We start from the raw sequence: 21,394 nt of genomic DNA, 5'->3' as shown, positions 1-21,394 counted from the left end.
TTGTTCTCGCTCCGCCCCCCTTTAGGCCCTATCACAACTGTTAACCCCTTAGGAGCTATCTATCTATCTATCTATCTATCTATACTAGGGTTAGGTTTAGGTATAGTTTTACTGAGGTTAAGGTTAGGGTTAGGTTTAGGTGAAGGCTGTCAATCACAGCGACTGGCCAGTCACAGCGCACCATTTACTCAAACCCGGAGAGGAAACCATATTAGCGTTTTCTGCCCCCTCAATATCGCAACTCTTCTATTAGATGGCTCTGCCTAAACCTAACCTCACAGAAATGATGCGTAAACCTAACCTCAAGCTCAAAACCCGGTTGACCTGGGCGAAAGAAACACAGGGAGAAGAGACGTCGACAGCAAGTGTGTGCAGAGCTTAAGTGTCAATATGTGTCCATCCATCCTGCTGGGTTTCTAACACAAATACACAATCAATAATCAATACGCACACACTGATGATCTATAAACACTGACCTCGCCTCAGCGTCTACACATCCAATCAGAGGCTATTATTAGATTGAAGGCAGAGGAGAGTTAAAGAGAGAGAGAGAGAGAGAGAGAGAGAGAGAGAGTGAAGGAGAGAATTAAGGAGTCAGTGAAGATTGAAGAGACTTTAGTTCAGTCATTCTCAACATTGTTCATTTCAACGACGCCTAGTTTAATATGTATCCGACCACACGGACCCCCATCGGACCCCCATCTGATGTCACGTCTATCTCTGGAACCCCAATGTGCACTGCAGTAAAACTCTGTTTATTTAACTCTGAAAGTTACAAATGGAACCAAATTGACCCATTATGGTGCATTTGGATCCATTTGTACACTCTCAGAGACCCATAGATCATGGATGGATGGATAGATAGATAGATATATGTAGAAGAGCCATTGGACTGAAGCCCCATGAAGTGAACAGAGTTTGCGTAACTCTGTCTCACTCTATGGCTCTGGGTTTAGGCATAGGTTTTGTGAAGTTAAAGGTTAAATATAAGTCTGACCACTGGTGCAAAACTGTTGTCAACAGTTTACATACTTAAGCCCCATTTCCAAAATAGCCGATCTACAAGCATACAGATCTTGCAGATCTGCTAATTTCGAGTTGACAAATCTCCTCTTGTTGAGGACCCTCCCTTTTTCACATAGGGGTCCCTGCCTGGCCAAACAATAGCCATATTAATGAAGGCGTCCTAAATGAAAATGTCTGAGAAAAAAGCTGTAATAACACAATAGGGAGAGACTGTGCACTCAACTAAAAAGTATTTGGATTTATGTTATATTATATTTATATTATTATCTGGGACCCCCCCACCCAAAAAAGCAAACGAACAAACCAACCAACAAACAAACGTGTGGGGTCAGGGGTCCCAACTTTTTTTTTTACAGTCTATACCTTACTTAAAGTATATATTACGGTCCCAACCTTAAGAGTAAATATTAAGGTCCCAACCTTAGAGTATATATTGGGGTCCCAACCCACAGGTTGAGAACTACTGCCCTGGGGTCACACAATTCGATAGGTCACCAGTATCCGTGCAGTATGCCAGGCCGGGCCGGGCCAGGCCGAGCCGGGGGGAGGGGGCCAGTAGAAACTGAAGGTCCCAGTGTGTGTGTGTGTGTGTGTGTGTGTGTGTGTGTGTGTGTGTGTGTGTGTGTGTGTGGAGCTACTTCTGCTGCCTCCTGCCTGCCCTGCAGAGCGTGTGTCTGTCTGTCTGTGCTCTCACGCACTAGTGCACACTGTGCGCGGTAGAGAGAGAGAGTTTAGAAGTTACAACCGTGGACTTTTACGTAACCATTTTTTACGAAGAAGGATTTATTTAATGCTTTTTTCTTTCTTTTCTGGATTGGTGCCGTACGTTTACGTTTTACAGTGAGTTTGTGTTGAACGCACGCACGGTGAGCGTGCTGGGGGAGAACTACAAAGAAGAACCATGAGGATCCACCACGGCGAAACCAAGCTCTCTTCATGAGGAGTACAGACTGTTTGAGAAGGAAAATTATAACATTCAATATAAAATAAAATAAAAACTTCCGTTTCCAGAAGCTTTGTTGGACTGTACAGAACATACAGTACAGCCTCGGACTCTTCAAATATATATTTTTCCACCACATTTTGAAGCCTTTTTCTTTCATTCTTTTTTTTAACCTTCAACTAAAAGTTTCCCCTCAAGTCAACTTCAACTATGACACAGCAGTCCTCCTCCTCCTCCTCCCAGGTCGTGCAGTGTGTTCGTTCTGCGGGGTTTGTTGGGGCTCGAGTTTTGATATATTTGTAAATTTAGTTTTGAAGCGTTTCTGGAAAAACTTGGGAACCAAAGTGTGAGTGAGTGTTTTTCTCCTCCTCCTCCTCTTCAACTATGGCGACAGCGGTTTGCAGCTGGCTTGATTCGATTCGATTTGACTTCATTAGATTTGAAAATCAAATAAGTAGTAGTAGATAAACCACAGATAACTCCATAACACATTCAAACAAAGACTGCATCACCACACATAAAACAGACAACATAAAACTACTGAGTAGTAAAAATAATACCAACAAAAAAACACAAACATGACACAGATTAAACCGTTCTCGTTGTTTGGGGTTTGGGTGTTTCTTTGGGGCGGTATGTTGGGGCTGTGCGGGGCCGCTGAACATGGAGGTGAACACGGGGGTGAACAGGGGGGTGTACATGGGGGTGTCTGGGGCTCGGAGCACGGCTTCTGTCAGACCATCACCATCCCGCTGTGCGCCGACCTCCAGTACAACCAGACCATCCTACCCAACCTGCTGGGTCACTCGAACCAGGAGGACGCCGGACTGGAGGTCCACCAGTTCTACCCACTGGTCAAGGTAAATACTAAATACAGTGCAAATATACTACTGTGCGTGTTGCAAGTGGACATTTGTGTTCATATAGGTTACTACCCTAACCTTTTTTAATGGATAACTGATTGATTGATTCTTCCTAATGCTTAAGAAGCCCAGCCCATATGGACTTACTTACAGGGACACCTTTTAGAGTTTACACAAACAATGACAGTTTGCAAACAATGATCAAGTGAATACTATAAACTAACTAGTAATAGGCCTATACACCCCAGCTTCTTAAAAAGGCAGATTACATCATATACAACATAAAATAAAATACACATAGGCCTGTAACATGACAGGAGACACATGGACGTATACTTGAAGAGCTGAGATTGAACATTGTTTATTGTTTATAAGGATCCCCATTAGCTTTTGCCTTGACAAAAGCTTAACAAACATTTAACATTTAACAAAGGCAATACTTATTGTTTACAAACACTAAATCAAAATAAAACATATAGTAAAATAAAATATAAAATAAGAAATAAAAAACATAGGAGAAATTAAAAAAACAAAGAAAAACATAGCAAAAAAATCACTTTCAACACATTATACATTTGAATTATTATTTCCCCAGGGTTACTGCAGTATATGGTTTACAATAAGGTGTTCTTTTAACTTGATTTTAAAGATGAATTTTGTATTTGTATTGGTTATACACTTTGGTAGTGCATTCCAACCTATTTTGTACAATATGTAGGGTGGTGGAGTATGTTAATATAAAATATGGAAGAGTATGTTTAATACAATATAACTTATACAGTAAGATAGAGTATGTTAAATACAATATAACTTATATGTATAGAGTATGTTAATACAGTATTATAACTAAGTTATAATACTGTATACTGTAATACTGTATCTACCATACAGATTGTATAATAATTATAATTTATAATATCTGTATGGTAAGAGTACTATGTTAATAGTTGAGACATTTGGAACGTGTCAAGGTCACAGGCAATAATCAAGCAGGCAGGCTCTATTGGCTCAATGAGGACAGGCATTTTACTGTTATGTACAAAATGATCCTTGAGGAAAGCACGTTCCAAGGTCTTGGCATCAAATTACACTTAAAGTATATCTTAAAGTAGTCTACCAAAACAAAAAGAATACTCGAGAATCTTCACAAATAGCTTATCAACAAGCTTGTAGATTGTCTATTTTAGACAGAAGTACACAATAGTACTTCATTGGTTAATACACCTATTTTAATATTTGATAATGTATTGGGTAAGTGAGATATTTATTTGCATATAATATATATGACTGCAGTACTTCTTGAGTAAATATACTTAGCAGTAAATTCCCACCCTGTTCATTAGGTGAAGTGTTCGGCAGTTAATCCATTCTGACCTGAGATCAGATTCTAAAAAACTTTCTTCTACATCCTGACAGTTTTCTGAAAAAGCTATGTTTCTAATCTATGTCAGTCGTTGTTTCGATGTTTTCCAAAATAGCAGACCTACAAGCTCGTAGCGCGCCACTCGGTGGCGCGCTATGAGCTTGTAGATCTGCTATTGTTCAATAGCTAAAGCATATAGCATAATGCTAACACCAAAAGGGGTTCTGTTCATTATAGGTCCAGTGTTCGGCGGACCTGAAGTTCTTCCTGTGCTCCATGTACGCCCCGGTCTGCACGGTCCTGGACGCCGCCATCCCTCCCTGCCGCTCGCTGTGCGAGCGTGCCCGTCAGGTACGACTGTCCATATTATACACGCCTATTACATACACTTTAGGGGGCAGCGGTGGCCGAACGGTTTGCGGAGCGGTCTTGATATCGGAAGGTTGCTAGTTCGTAATCGTATCCCCGGACCGGCACGTTAAAATAACCACCGCTGAAGTGCCCTTGAGCAAGGCATTGAACCCCTACCATGAAATGTTCTATGAGCAGGGCCTGGCTGTAAACATGTTCTTGAGCTTATAGTCCAGTTACCCTGCAGGTAAACATAGTACCTTTCCTTTCCTTTTTACCTTTTATTTTTGATGAATTTAATAATGATTGAGAACCACGCTTTTCAATTATTTTGTATATTATCATCAATGGACCCTTTTTAAGTCAGGGGGGTCCTCCAACCAGGAGGTCCGAGCATTCGCTGGGGGGGGGGGGGGGGGGTCTGCAACACGACACGACACCCTGCCTCACGACATTTTGTTTAATTATGTTTCACAACAGTGACACTTTAGGACGGTCACCCAGCGGAACTGCAGCTGTTTTTTACTCTAAACGGACACACATAGAGACCAGTTATTGGAGTGGTGTGCACCGCTCAAAAAGGGGGTTACGGTAGTTACTAGTTAGTGAGACCCTCTTTTACAGTGGTGCCCCTCACTCCCGCCGTTATGGCTGGCTCTGCGTTGAGAAGGTGCAAACAGATGGCATAGCTGCCAATGTACGGATTCACACTGAGAGAGACAGTGTAAGTAAGTAAGTAAGTAGCCTTGCCGAGCCATGAGGCCCACAGGACAGGAGCCTATCTCCTGTTTCTGTAGCGTGAGGCAGCTTGATGTACAAGTACACCCCCTGGACATGACGCTAGTATGTCGCAGGGACCCCCAATCCAACCCGTGATGCTGAGTGTCAAGCAGGGACCCATTTTTACAATCTTTGGTATGACCCGGACGGGGATCGAACCCCGAGCTCCCAGTCTCAGGGCGGACACTCTAACCACAAGGCCACTAAGTTGGTTAGGAGAGACAGTGTACAGGTCCATATTTATAACATAATGCATTTATTTATAACATAATGCAAAGTGAACGCCGGGTCCTTAAATCAGACCAACTGGCTAGAAAAGCAATCATGTGTGAATTCCTTTAAGCTGGGAGTAAGTTATACCTCGCCGTATAGCGGGGGTCAGTCGCCTGTCGAAAACAGCAGATCTACAAGCTCACGCTGTGCAGCGTCCATGGCGCGCTGTGAGCTCGCAGATCTGCTATTTCCCGGGGGCGCACGGCCATGCCATACGACAGGAGTACACATTTGGCTGTAACGTGCGGTGTCGGGTTACTGCAGTTATGTGACTGTTGCAACGCTGTCAATGTACAGGATTGAGACCACAAGAATGATACTGTACAGTACAGTAGCCTGCAAGGTTAGTTCAGGCAGAACACACTCACAGAGTACAGTAAGTACACACACATGCACTTTACCATGTGGGTGGGTTATTGGTTTAGACTAGTCATTGGTTAGACCAGTCATTAGTCCTACAACTACAACCTATCAGCTCAAACCCTCAGCCTAAACCTAACCTCCCACGGGGCAGCACACCTAAACCTAACCTTAACCCATGTCTAACCAATTACTAGTCTAAACCTAACCTCCCACGGGGCAGCACACCTAAACCTAACCTTAACCCATGTCTAACCAATGACTAGTCTAAACCTAACCTCCCACGGGGCAGCACACCTAAACCTAACCTTAACCCATGTCTAACCAATGACTAGTCTAAACCTAACCTCCCACGGGGCAGCACACCTAAACCTAACCTTAACCCATGTCTAACCAATGACTAGTCTAAACCTAACCTCCCACGGGGCAGCACACCTAAACCTAACCTTAACCCATGTCTAACCAATGACTAGTCTAAACCTAACCTCCCACGGGGCAGCACACCTAAACCTAACCTTAACCCATGTCTAACCAATGACTAGTCTAAACCTAACCTCCCACGTGGCAGCACACCTAAACCTAACCTTAACCCATGTCTAACCAATGACTAGTCTAAACCTAACCTCCCACGGGGCAGCACACCTAAACCTAACCTTAACCCATGTCTAACCAATGACTAGTCTAAACCTAACCTCCCACGGGGCAGCACACCTAAACCTAACCTTAACCCATGTCTAACCAATGACTAGTCTAAACCTAACCTCCCACGGGGCAGCACACCTAAACCTAACCTTAACCCATGTCTAACCAATAACTAGTCTAAACTATGCACCCCATTTAGGCTCAGCTAGTCTGTGTTATATATGTGTCCCTGGTTTGTTGTTGTTATGAGCTGTTTGCTCCCACCACCACCACCACCCCATAACCACCAGTGAGCTCTTAATTCTAAGTGACCAAACTCACATTTCAAATCACAACAACGACTATAGTGATATAAACATAACTGACATAAGTTTTAATATCCAGACTTGAGAGCAAACGTTAAGAATCAAGTACTGGAGATCTTTGTGAGACCGGCGGGGGGGGGGACATGCATTCCTGCGTCGTCAAGCTTGCAATTAACGCACCGTGAGAAACTTACTAGAGTTGTACTTTCATTTTCGTTGTCTTTGAACATATAGCCTACAGCTCACATCAAATGTACAGTAGCTGATAAACGGACAACTAGGAAAAAGCTAAATCTCTCTTTCTGTGTGGAGTTTGCATGTTCTCCCCGTGTCCCCTAGGGTAGGTACCCTCACAAAAAACATGCAGTAATCCTGGTCACTAAACTACCTCCCCCTGGCCAGCCGGGGCGCCTGATGGAGGGGATCAGGAACTGGTTGGAATAACGTGTTCCTTCCACGCGCTATACGTCCAACCAGGGAAACTCCCCCCTGTCAGGTGTAAAGGAGCAACTTGGACACTCAGGCATGAAGGAAGCATGAGTTCAAGTCCGTTGCTCTCCCCTTGTCCCCCATATATGGGGACTAGGTTGGTGGAGGGTGTGTAGAGCCCAGGATCACATTAGACGATTGACACAGGGGTGAAAAATGGGTTACAAAATCGCGGGATAAAAAATATATTAAAAACAAAATAGAAAAAGCTAAATCCATGACCTCTTTCCTCTGCTCTCCTCCTCCCCCCATTCAGTAGTCTAGTACATCAGAGACACTGCAGGGCTCACTGCTAAAATCTAAAATATCATGCTTTTATGTTGACACGCGCACCAGTTAATTAAGTATGCCTGGTTTGCGGTGATGGGTGGTGGTGATCCACCTGAACTGAAGCCACACCCACCCACAGCTGTAGTTGTATGATAAAGGGGGAGGGGTTAGGGGAGGGGCTGATAGTGTGATGTCACTATATTACTGTATTATTTCATTGGCCCGTTTGACTGTCAAGGGTTCAGCCTGCCCTCCAGGAAGAAACCCTAAATACAAAGTTAATACACCATTGCACATAAAAACGACTCCAGGGTGTCTAATGAAGTACTGTCACCTCAAAATTGTGGCACTCCATCTTTAATAGATTCAAAATCCATGACTTTGATGTTAACTGTTGCCCCTCTACTCCCACGCAGGGCTGCGAGGCTCTGATGTTAACTGTTACCCCTCTACTCTCTCTCCCACGCAGGGCTGCGAGGCGCTCATGAACAAGTTTGGCTTCCAGTGGCCCGAGCGGCTTCGCTGCCACAACTTCCCGGTTCACGGCGGACCGGACATCTGCGTGGGTCTGAACAGCACTGACAACGCCGGGAAACCCACCCCCGTACCCGGTAGGATGTTAGAACTCACTCAGAACCCCCACCCCCGTACCCGGTAGGATGTTAGAACTCACTCAGAACCACACCCCCGTACCCGGTAGGATGTTAGAACTCACTCAGAACCCCCACCCCCGTACCCGGTAGGATGTTAGAACTCACTCAGAACCCCCACCCCCGTACCCGGTAGGATGTTAGAACTCACTCAGAACCCCCACCCCCGTACCCGGTAGGATGTTAGAACTCACTCAGAACCCCCACCCCCGTACCCGGTAGGATGTTAGAACTCACTCAGAACCACACCCCCGTACCCGGTAGGATGTTAGAACTCACTCAGAACCACACCCCCGTACCCGGTAGGATGTTAGAACTCACTCAGAACCACACCCCCGTACCCGGTAGGATGTTAGAACTCACTCAGAACCACACCCCCGTACCCGGTAGGATGTTAGAACTCACTCAGAACCACACCCCCGTACCCGGTAGGATGTTAGAACTCACTCAGAACCCCCACCCCCGTACCCGGTAGGATGTTAGAACTCACTCAGAACCACACCCCCGTACCCGGTAGGATGTTAGAACTCACTCAGAACCCCCACGCCCGTACCCGGTAGGATGTTAGAACTCAATCAGAACCCCACCCCCCTACCCGGTAGGATGTTAGAACTCACTCAGAACCACACCCCGTACCCGGTATAGGATGTTAGAACTCACTCAGAACCACACCCCCGTACCCGGTAGGATGTTAGAACTCACTCAGAACCACACCCCCGTACCCGGTAGGATGTTAGAACTCACTCAGAACCACACCCCCGTACCCGGTAGGATGTTAGAACTCACTCAGAACCACACCCCCGTACCCGGTAGGATGTTAGAACTCACTCAGAACCACACCCCCGTACCCGGTAGGATGTTAGAACTCACTCAGAACCACACCCCCGTACCCGGTAGGATGTTAGAACTCACTCAGAACCACACCCCCGTACCCGGTAGGATGTTAGAACTCACTCAGAACCACACCCCCGTACCCGGTAGGATGTTAGAACTCACTCAGAACCACACCCCCGTACCCGGTAGGATGTTAGAACTCACTCAGAACCCCCACCCCCGTACCCGGTAGGATGTTAGAACTCACTCAGAACCCCACCCCCGTACCCGGTAGGATGTTAGAACTCACTCAGAACCCCAGGGGTGGGGGGGGGCTAGCTAACGCTGCGGTTCAGTCTCTATCCTTTTATTACTCTATGGGGCGGGACTCCGACGCTCTATAGACGTTGACATTAGCTTTTTTGCTAGCTGTTTTGGGGGGGGGGGGGGGGGAAGGGGGGGTTTTAGTGGATTTATTTTATGAATTGTTGCCGTCTTAGAAACACATACATATTTTTATTTTCCCGAAGCTGCTTGCAGATCTAACACAAATAAAACAATCTTGAAATCCACGCACGCAAATTCTGGCCAAAGGTGTCCCTTTTGGCATGTCAGTAAAAAAAGCCCTCATGAAGGTGTAAAAGAACATGTCCTGGTGTCGCTTTAATGATTTAAACTGAACATTTGCATCCCTATAGGCCACCCGCCCGACGCCGTCACCCGTCACCCGTCCCATGAGGGCCGACCACCCCCCATCCAGCACCCGCCCCACCAGCACACCTCCCCCCACTTCACCTGCCCTCTGCAGCTGGAGCTGCCCTCCTACCTGGGGTACCAGGTACTGTTCTGTTTCTATGCCCTCCTACCTGGGGTACCAGGTACTGGGACTGTTCTATATAGAAACAGTGTTATGGAGATGCCCTCCTACCTAGGGTACCAGGTACTGGGACTGTTCTATATATAGAAACAGTGTTATGTTCTGCCCTCCTACCTAGGGTACCAGGTACTGGGACTGTTCTATATAGAAACAGTGTTATGGAGATGCCCTCCTACCTAGGGTACCAGGTACTGGGACTGTTCTGTTTCTATGCCCTCCTACCTAGGGTACCAGGTACTGGGACTGTTCTATATAGAAACAGTGTTATGGAGATGCCCTCCTACCTAGGGTACCAGGTACTGGGACTGTTCTATATAGAAACAGTGTTATGGAGATGCCCTCCTACCTAGGGTACCAGGTACTGGGACTGTTCTATATAGAAACAGTGTTATGGAGATGCCCTCCTACCTAGGGTACCAGGTACTGGGACTGTTCTATATAGAAACAGTGTTATGGAGATGCCCTCCTACCTGGGGTACCAGGTACTGGGACTGTTCTATATATAGAAACAGTGTTATGTTCTGCCCTCCTACCTAGGGTACCAGGTACTGGGACTGTTCTATATATAGAAACAGTGTTATGTTAGTATTACAGTGTCCTACCTAGGGTACCAGGTACTGGGACTGTTCTGTTTCTATGCCCTCCTACCTGGGGTACCAGGTACGGTGTCATACAAAAAAGTTACAAAAATGGCAGATCTACAAGCTGGCAACGTGTCGTCGTTTTTGCAAAAAAAAAGTGATAGTGGGGTGTTTAGTTAGATTTAGTTAATTTAGTTAGAAAGTGTTAAATCATTAAATAAGGCAAATGTCTATATCACTTATAAAAAGGTATTTGTCCTATGGTAATTTGATTTAGAAAGTGTCAAATCATTAAATAAGTCAAATGTCTGTATATCACTTATATAAAGGTATTTGGTCTTCTGGTATTTGACGTATTTTCGCATCTCACCAATAGTGCAAACATGTCAGTAAGGAGGATACATTAAGTAGAGCAGTTAAAGCAGATAATGGGCTGAGCAGTAGTCATTTAAATAAATATAAATAAGGATATGAGCAGGGATAAAAAAAAACCATTGATTTGTCCATATTGCATGTAGCCCTTATTGCACTAAGTGCTAGACTAAGTTCCAGAGACCACATTCCACAAGTCCAGAGACCATATTCCACAAGTCCACATAGTGCTAGACTAAGTTCCAGAGAACATATTCCACAAGTCCACATAGTGCTAGACTAAGTACCAGAGACCATATTCCACAAGTCCACATAGTGCTAGACTAAGTACCAGAGACCATATTCCACAAGTCCACATAGTGCTAGACTAGGATGTGTCCAGAGTCTCAGATACAACAGGGATATGTTCCCAATGTTCAATGTCAAAAGCACAATTAAAACCGTTAATTGGAATTATAACGTGCGACAATTTACCGTCAAACAAGATGTCACGACCGTGACAGTCCTAGAAACTACAACAGATCAGGGTCGTGTGCACGAGAAGGAGAAACACAACAAAAACTTCTCAACACTAAAACGTGTGCCGTGAACAACGAAATCATCCTTTTCTGACGGCGGTTCTTTCTTTCCCTGCTGGGGGAAACACACTGTGTGTTTTGGTGTTATGTTATACTTTAGCTATTGAAAAATAGCAGATCTACAAGCTCATTGCGCGGCACTCGGTGCAGCGCTACGAGCTTGTAGGTCTGCTATTTTTGAAAAATCGTGAAAATGCGGCACAAATCTTTGAATATTATATTCTTTCAGAGCGAACGTTTTTTTTAATAAATTTCGACGTCAGGTCTAAATGGGTTAACAAGCCTTTTTGGGTGCAGTACTTAGTTTAGACAGTTTTTGGTTTAGACTAGTCATTGGTTTAGACCAGTCATTAGTCCTATACAACTACAACCTATCTCAAACCCTCACCCTAAACCTAACCTCCCACGGGTCAGCACACCTAAACCTAACCTTAACCCATGTCTAACCAATGACTAGTCTAAACCTAACCTCCCACGGGGCAGCACACCTAAACCTAACCTTAACCCATGTCTAACCAATGACTAGTCTAAACCTAACCTCCCACGGGGCAGCACACCTAAACCTAACCTTAACCCATGTCTAACCAATAACTAGTCTAAACTAAGTATGTACCCCGCCTTTTTTCCCCCCCCCCGTTACCACCACCAGTTCCTGGGAGCCAAGGACTGCGGCGCTCCGTGCGAGCCCTCCAAGCCCAACGGCGTGATGTATTTCAGCGAGGAGGAGGTGCGCTTCGGCAGGCTGTGGGTGGGCACCTGGGCGCTGCTGTGCTGCGCCAGCACGGCCTTCACCGTGCTCACCTACCTGGTGGACATGAGGCGCTTCCGCTACCCGGAGAGGCCCATCATCTTCCTGTCCGGATGCTACTTCATGGTGGCCGTGGCCTACGCCGCAGGCTTCTTCCTGGAAGACAAGGTATTTTATTTGACAGTGGTGTGCCAAGTATAATCGGTACAATGACTTAAGTACTGTACATTTTGGACTGACCAGATTCTTAACAAAATGTCTTCTAAATCATGAAAAACCCGGGTGCAGTACTTAGTTTAGACAGTACTTAGTTTAGACTAGTCATTGGTTAGACCAGTCGTTAGTCCTACAACTACAACCTATCTCAAACCCTCACCCTAAACCTAACCTCCCACGGGGCAGCACACCTAAACCTAACTTTAACACATGTCTAACCAATGACTAGTCTAAACTAAGTATACACCCCCCTCAAACCCTAACCTAACCATAACCATAGCTTCTTCCTGGAAGACAAGGTATTTGGACAGGGGTGCAGTACGTTAGTTAGACTATAGTCACTGGTTCCGACAAACGACAACCCACCTCAAACCCTAACCTAGCCATAACCACAAACACGGGAGCAGGCGCTATAGTCCGAGATGCGTCCGCATGTCGAACTAATGAGCCGTCGGATTATAGTATGCCTCCCATTTGACAGTGGTGTGCGAAGTAATCGGTACATTTACTAAAGTATTGTACATTTTGGACTGACCAGATTCTAACAAAAATGTCTTTCTAAATCATGACAGTTTTCTGAAAAACCCATGTTTTCTATGTCAGTGGTTCTCAAACTATCCCATGTCAAGGACCCCCAGAGTTATCTGTATTTGGCCGCAGACCCCCATCTGAAAATATGATGTTGTTCCAGAGTTAAAAAACGTTCACTGTGAAAGAATATATATTAAAAGATTTGCAACACATTTTCACGATTATTCAAAAATAGCAGACCTACAAGCTCGTGGCGAGGCACTCGGTGCCGCGCTACGAGCTTGTAGATCTGCTGTTTTTCAATAGCTAAAGCATAACATAATGCTTAAAACACCAAAAGGGGTTCCCGTCCCGGAATGGGTTAACCCATTTAGACCCGAGACCAGCTTCTACAAATGTCTTCTAAATCATGACAGTTTTCTGATAAAAAAAACCCCATGTTTCTGTTTCTATATCAGTGAGTGGTTCTCAAACCATTTCATGTCAAGGACCCCAAAAATGAAATGTAATAAAAGGCCTTTCTCCGTTTCTCGGCCCCGCCCCTCTCCAATTGTTTATATTGTGTTTACTGGGTGGGTTCACACATTCAAGACACCTGTCTCTTGTGTCTGTGTTAAATGGCCGCTTCAATGGAAGCCCATATGGTTTGACCAAACATCTTGTTTGATGGGGGGGGGGGGGGGATTTGCACCACATTTTCAAGATTTTTCAAAAAAAGATAGCAGATCTACAAGCTCGTAGCTCGGCACCGAGTGCACAGTGAACTTGTAGATCTGCTATTTAACATTATTTGTTAAAGCTTTGTTTAACAAATAATGACAATCAAGCAAAAATAACACAAAGATATGGGAAGGGATTTGGGTGGTGCCAAAATAAGGGAATTACAATCAAAACTACCATCTAAATAAATCAAGTCTAACCTGTCAAACAGGGAAACAAAAACCTTCCTACTACAAAAATAAATGACAGGGGGAACTTTGACAGGAAAAGACTGGCTCACCGTATAGAAACTAGAAGTAAAACTCCTTAGACTGAGACTTATTAAAAGAAAATATCTTTTCCTTTATTTTATCATGCTAAAGGAAAAAACATTTTCTTAAGTCTCAGTCCAAGGAGTTTTACTTCTAGTTTCTATACGGTGAGCCAGTCTTTTTTCTGTCAAAGTTTCCCTTGTGTTTTTGAGACCACCGCTACCGTAGTCAAGTTTGGAAAAAAAAGGACGAAGAAACAGTTTTCTCAGTGCTTCAAAAATAAATGACAACATGCTGCACTCACCTCTAACCTGTAAAGTGTTCCCAGTAATGATTTAAAAGTAGATGAACTAGTTGAAAAACTAAGATGAGCTGCTTTGGACCGGACAAACTAACTAAATAGGAACAAAGGGAGTCTACCGACACAAGGACATGACTTGCATAAGGAGAAGAGAGGACAGGAGTTGCATAAGGAGAACAGACTGGAGCAGCACGGACATTTAGAGCCTTTTATTATAGCCTGACTCTGATGAAGACCGCAAGGTCGAAACGTTAGTCGTTTTTGTATACTTTAGCACCTAATAAAAAAAGGCTCTAAATGTTCCAGTGCTGCTCCAGTCTCTTCTCCTTATGTAACTAACTAACTCATTGTTTGGGGAAGGACTGGAGGGATAACATGGCTGGAGGGAAATATACTGATGTTTGGGAACACAGGTGCTTTATATATAGGCTGATGGCTGGTGTCGTTTGGTAGTGGCCCAACCGGTGGTGGACTGAGTTATGGAATGATTGAGAGCTGAGTGAATGGGATGGGCCTGTGGATCTGAGAGACGTGTGTGTGCGTGTGTGTGTGTGTGTGTGTGTTCGTGCACATGGAGAGAGAGAGAGAGAGAGAGAGAGAGAGAGAGAGAGAGAGAGAGGAGAACAACTACCTACAACTGCCCTCCCCCATATAGCAATACATGTACCACACTGTCTAGTTTGTCAACCTACAACGATATTTGGAACAAACTACAAGGTTAAAGACCTTTTAAGCGTCGTACGAAGCCAACTCGAGTCGTGACAAAACAAACACAATATTTTGGACCAAACAAATAATTACAAAGAAGAAAAACAACAAAAAAAGTGCAGTTTTTTTCCTAATTTCTAATTCTTTGTTTGGCCCCAAAACATTGTGTTTATTGTCATGATTTGTCACGACAAGAGTTGGCTTTGTCCGCGGCGTATAAACGTCTTTAAATAAATACTTTCTGAAAAGTCTATGGGAAAAATGCATTATTTTTCATTTCCTGGGCCACTCGCCGTTCTGAAAGGGAGAGGGACTGCGACGCTCTATAACAAACTATAAGGTTAATGAGCGATACATACCGTAAAATACATTATTGGTTGTGGTGATGCTGTGCTGATACAATAATTGTCCCCATACAGGTGGTGTGCATCGACAAGTTCAAGGAGGACGGGTATCGAACCGTGGCCCAGGGCACCAAGAAAGAGGGCTGCACCATCCTGTTCATGATCCTCTACTTCTTCGGCATGGCCAGCTCCATATGGTGGGTCCAAAAATACAACATTATTGAAAATAAAAGGTTCATTTAATTAGCTCAGCTGGGTGTGGGTGATCTTGTCATTAACGTGGTTCCTCTCAGCTGGGATGAAACGGTTTTAACCCATTTAGGCCTGACAAAAAAAAAAGTACCGGTATTCTACAGTTTTATTAAAAACCCCCATGTTTCTATGTCAGTTGTTCTCAAACATATTCATGTCAGGGAACCCCAAATATATATCACATTGACCCCCATCTGAAAATATGTAGTTCCAGGGACCCTCCTCCTAGTAGCAAAGATTTGAGTTAAAAACTCTCTCTGAAAGAACATAATATTCAAAGATTTCAGGCACATTTTCACGATTTTTCAAAAATAGCAGACCTACAAGCTCATAGCGCGCCACTCGGTGGCGCGCTATGAGCTTGTAGATCTGCTATTTTTCAATAGCTAAATTATAACATAATGTTTAAAACACCAAAAGGGGTTTCCCGACCAGAATGGGGTTTTAATTAATCAATGAACTCTTGTATTTTCCAGGTGGGTGATCTTGTCGTTGACGTGGTTCCTCTCGGCGGGCATGAAATGGGGTCACGAGGCCATCGAGTCCAACAGTCAGTACTTCCACCTGACCGCCTGGGCGGTACCGGCTGTCAAAACCATCTCCATACTGGCTATGGGACAGGTGGGTGAATGTTGTTGAAACCATATCCATACAGGCTATGGGACAGGTGGGTGAATGTTGTTGAAACCATGTCCATAGTGGCTATGGGACAGGTGGGTGAATGTTGTTGAAACCATCTCCATACTGGCTATGGGACAGGTTGGTGAATTAAGCAATATTACACGAGAGGCTGTGGGTTAACGTGATTATTGCCACGACAGGGATGCGGTCAGGAACGAGACGGAGTCGAGTTCCGCAAGCACCACCGAAAGCTACGCAAGAGACTATGACTAAAACAAATCTAAATGTGCTGCCAAAAACAACAACACTGCCTCGAGTCACACCTCCTGTAGCCTGGAACTCACCTATGCTTTTTATGGCATAGGCAGCTCCCGGCAGGATCCACCGGGAGAATATATGCGCAGCTGCGCGACATGAGACTAATTACTTAGAGCGACAGAGAGAGAGGAGCGTGTGTGTGTACATGTGTGCGTGTGTATGTCAATTTTACAAAGGTGCAGACAATCAGAAATCAGCAGAGAGTGAGCAATGTTTGCGCTACTCTATGCCGAATTGAAGTGGACTCAGACCCAGACTTTTTTTTTCTCCCTGGAAATAAAAACGTCTCGGTTTCCGAGGCTACACCTCCTGTGGCTTTATTATTGCTTTACTTGTTTATTGTTTATTTAGGGGGCGGCGGTGGATGGCAACCGCAAGGTTGCCAGTTTGAACCCTGTGGGCTCCCCCAGAGTTAGTGTCGAAGTGTCCTTGAGCAAAGACACTGAACCCCTAATTGCTCCTGATGTGCTGGTTGGTGCCTTGAATGGTTTCCGCTGCCAACAGTGTATGAATGTGTGTGTGAATGTGGTGAATGTAATGCACAATCTATGTAAAGCCCTATATAAATGCACCATTTACCATTTGTTGCTCTCGTCCCCTCCTATAGGTGGACGGCGACCTGCTGACCGGCGTGTGCTTCGTGGGCATCCACGACGTGGCGTCGCTGCGCGGCTTCGTCCTGGTGCCGCTGTTCGTCTACCTCTTCATCGGGACGTCCTTCCTGCTCGCCGGCTTCGTGTCGCTCTTCCGCATCCGCACCGTCATGAAGCACGACGGCACCAAGACGGAGAACCTGGAGAAGCTCATGGTGCGCATCGGCGTCTTCAGCGTGCTCTACACGGTGCCCGCCACCGTGGTCATCGCCTGCTACTTCTACGAGCAGGCCTTCCGCGAGCAGTGGGAGCGCACGTGGCACATGCGCACGTGCAAGCGCTTCGCCGTGCCCTGCCCCGCGCACAACTTCGCGCCCATGCAGCCCGAGTTCACCGTCTTCATCATCAAGTACCTGATGACCATGATCGTGGGCATCACCTCGGGGTTCTGGGTGTGGTCGGGCAAGACCGTCCAGTCGTGGCGGAGGTTCTACCAGCGGCTGGGCGGGGCCGGCGCCGGGGGCGGAGCCAACCAGGGAGAGACGACCGTGTGAAACGCTTTCCTCTCCTCGCTTTATTTAACTTGGGATTTAAAAAAAAGAAAATCATTAAAAAAAATCACATTTTTTTTAAGACCCTCCGATCCTGAAGACGGTTTTATGAATGACTTTGCAGCGGGAACCAAAGGAGAGACGAACGTATACACATTTAGTGTACTGTACTGTACTGTACTGTACTGTACTGTACTGTACTGTACTGTACTGTACGTCTAAGTCCGTGGGCCCCAATAGGAGTCCAAATGAACCCTTACAGGTCTGAACCTGAGAGTGTACAAATGTATCTCTGGGACCACAATATACACTGTAAAAGTATGTGTTCATGGATGGCATAATAGGCTCTATATACACAGCAGCCATATTGGAAAGCAAATTGGGCCTTTTTGCTTATACTTCCCTTCAGCCTTCATTATACTAATGAAGGCTCTGTTCCATTCTGCTCAAACAGAGTCAGTGTTAATGATACTAATGAAGGCTCTCAGGCTCTGTTCCATTCTGCTCAAACAGAGTCAGTGTTAATGATACTAATGAAGGCTCTGTTCCATTCTGCTCAAACAGAGTCAGTGTTAATGATACTAATGAAGGCTCTGTTCCATTCTGGTCCAAACAGAGTCAGTGTTAATGATACTAATGAAGGCTCTCAGGCTCTGTTCCATTCTGCTCAAACAGAGTCAGTGTTAATGATACTAATGAAGGCTCTGTTCCATTCTGCTCAAACAGAGTCAGGGTTAATGATACTAATGAAGGCTCTGTTCCATTCTGGTCCAAACAGAGTCAGTGTTAATGATACTAATGAAGGCTCTGTGCCATTCTGCTCAAACAGAGTCAGGGTGCATATTGGCTCTCTGGAAACACCCTGTGACACCAGTGGCTCTCACAGTGGGGTCCCCGGGAACGGGAACCCTCTTGGTTCCTTGAGGAGGGGCTTCCAAATGGCCCCTTATATATTAGGTGTGACCTTACTTAACGGGCTCCATTTGTACACTCTCAAGAGTTCTGGGTGGGTTCTTGAAATTAAAATGTTTGGCCCAATTTCTTTCCAATATGTTCTGCTGTGTTGTACACCAGACCCATAAGGGTCCATAATATGGGACCCGCCCGAACAAGTGGTTTAATTTAAGAGCTTAAAGTTCAACGTATAGCTTGACAATTATGGACAAAAGGCCAAATATATTTGGAGAGAGAGAGAGAAAAAAAAGACGATATTTGGACAAAGGACTCTGCAGCGTGAAACAAGGAGAGAGAGACAGCTGCGTCACACTTTTCTCCCCTCTGTTTATTTAACTTTTAGACGAGTTTAAAAGGTGCCGTAAGTGATAGTATTTGTGTGTATTGTGTTAGTCATAATTGCTATAGTGCTTGTTTAGTAACAGAGGTCTCATCCATGTCTCTCCAGCACTGTAGATCTTCTATTTTTTTATTTTTTTTGGACATTTGCGATCCCGCTCGGGAATTGAACCATTTTTTCTCTCCTGCACTGACAAGACAGACAGTGCTGACATTTTTACCATTGAGCTAATAGAGCCTTATTGGCCTGCTTGCTTGTTTGCTTGCTTGCTTGCTCGGGGGATGATGAAATGAATCTTTTGACCATCAGGTCAAAAATACGTGTCGGATCCTTTGTTCTTCTAGGTGAGACATGACCTTAAATGTCTCGATTGAAGATCAGGGGAGACAAAATGCAGACCACCCCCCCCCCCCCCCCCCCCCAATGCATTGTGTTAACCCATGTTGGGGGTGGTAACCCCTTTTGGTGTTTTAAACATTATGTTATAATTTAGCTATTGAAAAATAGCAGATCTACAAGCTCATAGCGCGCCACCGAGTGGCGCGCTACGAGCTTGTAGGTCTGCTATTTTTAGGAAAAATCATGAACATGTGGTGAAAAGCTTAGTTTGATTATATATTCTTTCAGAGCGAACGTTTTTAACTCAAATCTTTGCTTCATGGGAGGTGGTCCCTGAAACAACACATTTTCAGATGGGGGGGGGTCAGCGGCCAATTTCATATATTTTTGGGGGTCCTTGACATGAAATATTGAGAACCACTGATATAGAAACATGACATTTAATACCAAAAAAATACATTTAAAAACAGACATTTTTAAATATATGGGCCTAAATGGGGTTACGTTATATTGTATTGACACATACTCTGCTATACATATGCAAGGACAAAATCACATTGTATTATTTAAAAGGGTTACATTAGTGAGGCTATCGTGTATAAGAGCAATATGTGTGCTGTTTTTATGCTCACGGATTAATACAAAAATAAAAAACACAAAATGTTGAAATTTGCCAGACGTGACTGCCTATACAGATCAGTGTTGTATTTGGCAGCAACATCTTATTTTAGTTTTAGTCATGGTCTTTTGAACAGTTTTCATTTAGTTTTAGTCATGCCTCGATGCCATCGTAATCATGACTGTTGCTGAAAATAGCCAATCTACAATCTACAACAGATCTGCTATTTTCAGCATGCAACCAAGTGTAAAATGACTTATACTGGATCTCTTGTCCACTATAGTCCCTTCCTATAACATTTTAGTCTAGTTTTTATTTGTTGACGAAATTGTCGATTATATTTAGTCTTTAGTTTTAGTCGTCGTAGCTTAGTTTTCATTTTGGTGCCATCTTATAATGAGCATGAGTTGGAGGACCAATTACGTGAAGATAAGGTTGAAAATGTGCTTTAACAGGAGCAGAATATGTAGGAAATAACGCGTTGATGTGACACAAGCGACACCATTGTGTCGACGTGAAGGAACCAGCATTCATGCGGTTTAGCTGCGAGAAAATCCCCCTGATTCTGTTTACACATTCACAATGTGTCGAATCCTCTGGGTCGGTGTGTGTGTGTGTGTGGGTGGGTGTGTGTGTGTGGGTGTGTGTGTGTGGGTGTGTGTGTGTGTGTGTGTGGTCGGTCTCTGGATCTCAGTCAAAAAGGCATTTTTTTTCCTTTTCGGAGCAGGAAACTCCCTCTCGGCATCCAGTAGGATTCTGACTGTCACATTTATTTACTGTGCTCTTCTGCTCCTCTCCCACTAGCCGTACGTGCTCACCAGAGAATTAACCCATTCTGACCTGAGATCAGATTCAAACGAGGTTTCCACTGGACACACACTGGTCTGATTAACCCATTCTGACCTGAGATCAGATTCTAAAAAATGTCAGTCGTTCTTCGATTTTTCAAAAATAGCAGACCTACAAGTATTCAAACACAGCAGATCTACAAGCTCGTAGGGCGGCACTCAGTGCCGCGCTATGAGCTTGTAGATCTGCTATTTTTCAATAGCTAAAGTGTGACATAATGCCTGAAACACCAAAAGGCACCGAGTGCCAAACTTGTAGGTCTGCTATTTTTGAAAGATCGTGAAAATGTGGCACAAATCTTTGAAAATATATTCTTTCAGAGCGAACGTTTTCACTCAAATCTTTGCTTCCGGGGGCGTCCCTGGAACAACATGTTTTCAGATGGGGGGTCCGCGGCCAAATACATATAATTCTGGCGGTCCTTGACATGAAATATTGAGCACCACTGATACAAAAACATGAGGTATTTCAGAAAACTGTCAAGATTTAGAAGACAATTTTTAAATTTTCGACGTCAGGTCTAAATGGGTTTAAGGACCACCGTAGGGGTCCCGGACCCCCCTGTTGAAGACGCACCATGCTGCTGTAGACATTTTGTTGTCG

The 21,394-nt window shown here is 44.6% G+C and overlaps 1 protein-coding gene across 3 annotated transcripts in view; it reads left to right on the top strand.

Annotated features, from left to right (window-relative positions):
- The window catches only part of LOC308331078 (frizzled-7-like), a 456,379-nt gene extending 436,220 nt beyond the window's left edge, over positions 1 to 20,159 (top strand). Inside the window, exons 1-9 of one of the 3 annotated variants that reach the window (XR_013965542.1) lie at positions 1,615 to 2,829; positions 4,433 to 4,546; positions 8,135 to 8,276; positions 9,827 to 9,966; positions 12,186 to 12,452; positions 15,431 to 15,552; positions 16,084 to 16,228; positions 17,154 to 19,465; positions 19,537 to 20,159. Coding sequence is in view for 2 of the 3 variants with exons in the window: in XM_080786223.1 (XP_080642349.1) it covers positions 2,548 to 2,829; positions 4,433 to 4,546; positions 8,135 to 8,276; positions 9,827 to 9,966; positions 12,186 to 12,452; positions 15,431 to 15,552; positions 16,084 to 16,228; positions 17,154 to 17,693 (1,752 nt within the window). In the remaining variant the exon portion in view is untranslated. Of the gene's footprint in view, positions 1 to 1,614; positions 2,830 to 4,432; positions 4,547 to 8,134; positions 8,277 to 9,826; positions 9,967 to 12,185; positions 12,453 to 15,430; positions 15,553 to 16,083; positions 16,229 to 17,153 lie in introns of those variants that run through there. The other 2 variants (XM_080786223.1, XM_080786222.1) reach the window with 2 other exon arrangements.
- The last annotated feature ends 1,235 nt before the right edge of the window (positions 20,160 to 21,394 follow it).

Source organism: Protomyctophum bolini, assembly GCF_963924005.1.
Source record: "Protomyctophum bolini genome assembly, chromosome: 16".
In the NCBI taxonomy this organism is placed as follows: domain Eukaryota; kingdom Metazoa; phylum Chordata; class Actinopteri; order Myctophiformes; family Myctophidae; genus Protomyctophum; species Protomyctophum bolini.
This window is presented reverse-complemented; position numbering and strand designations above follow the sequence as displayed.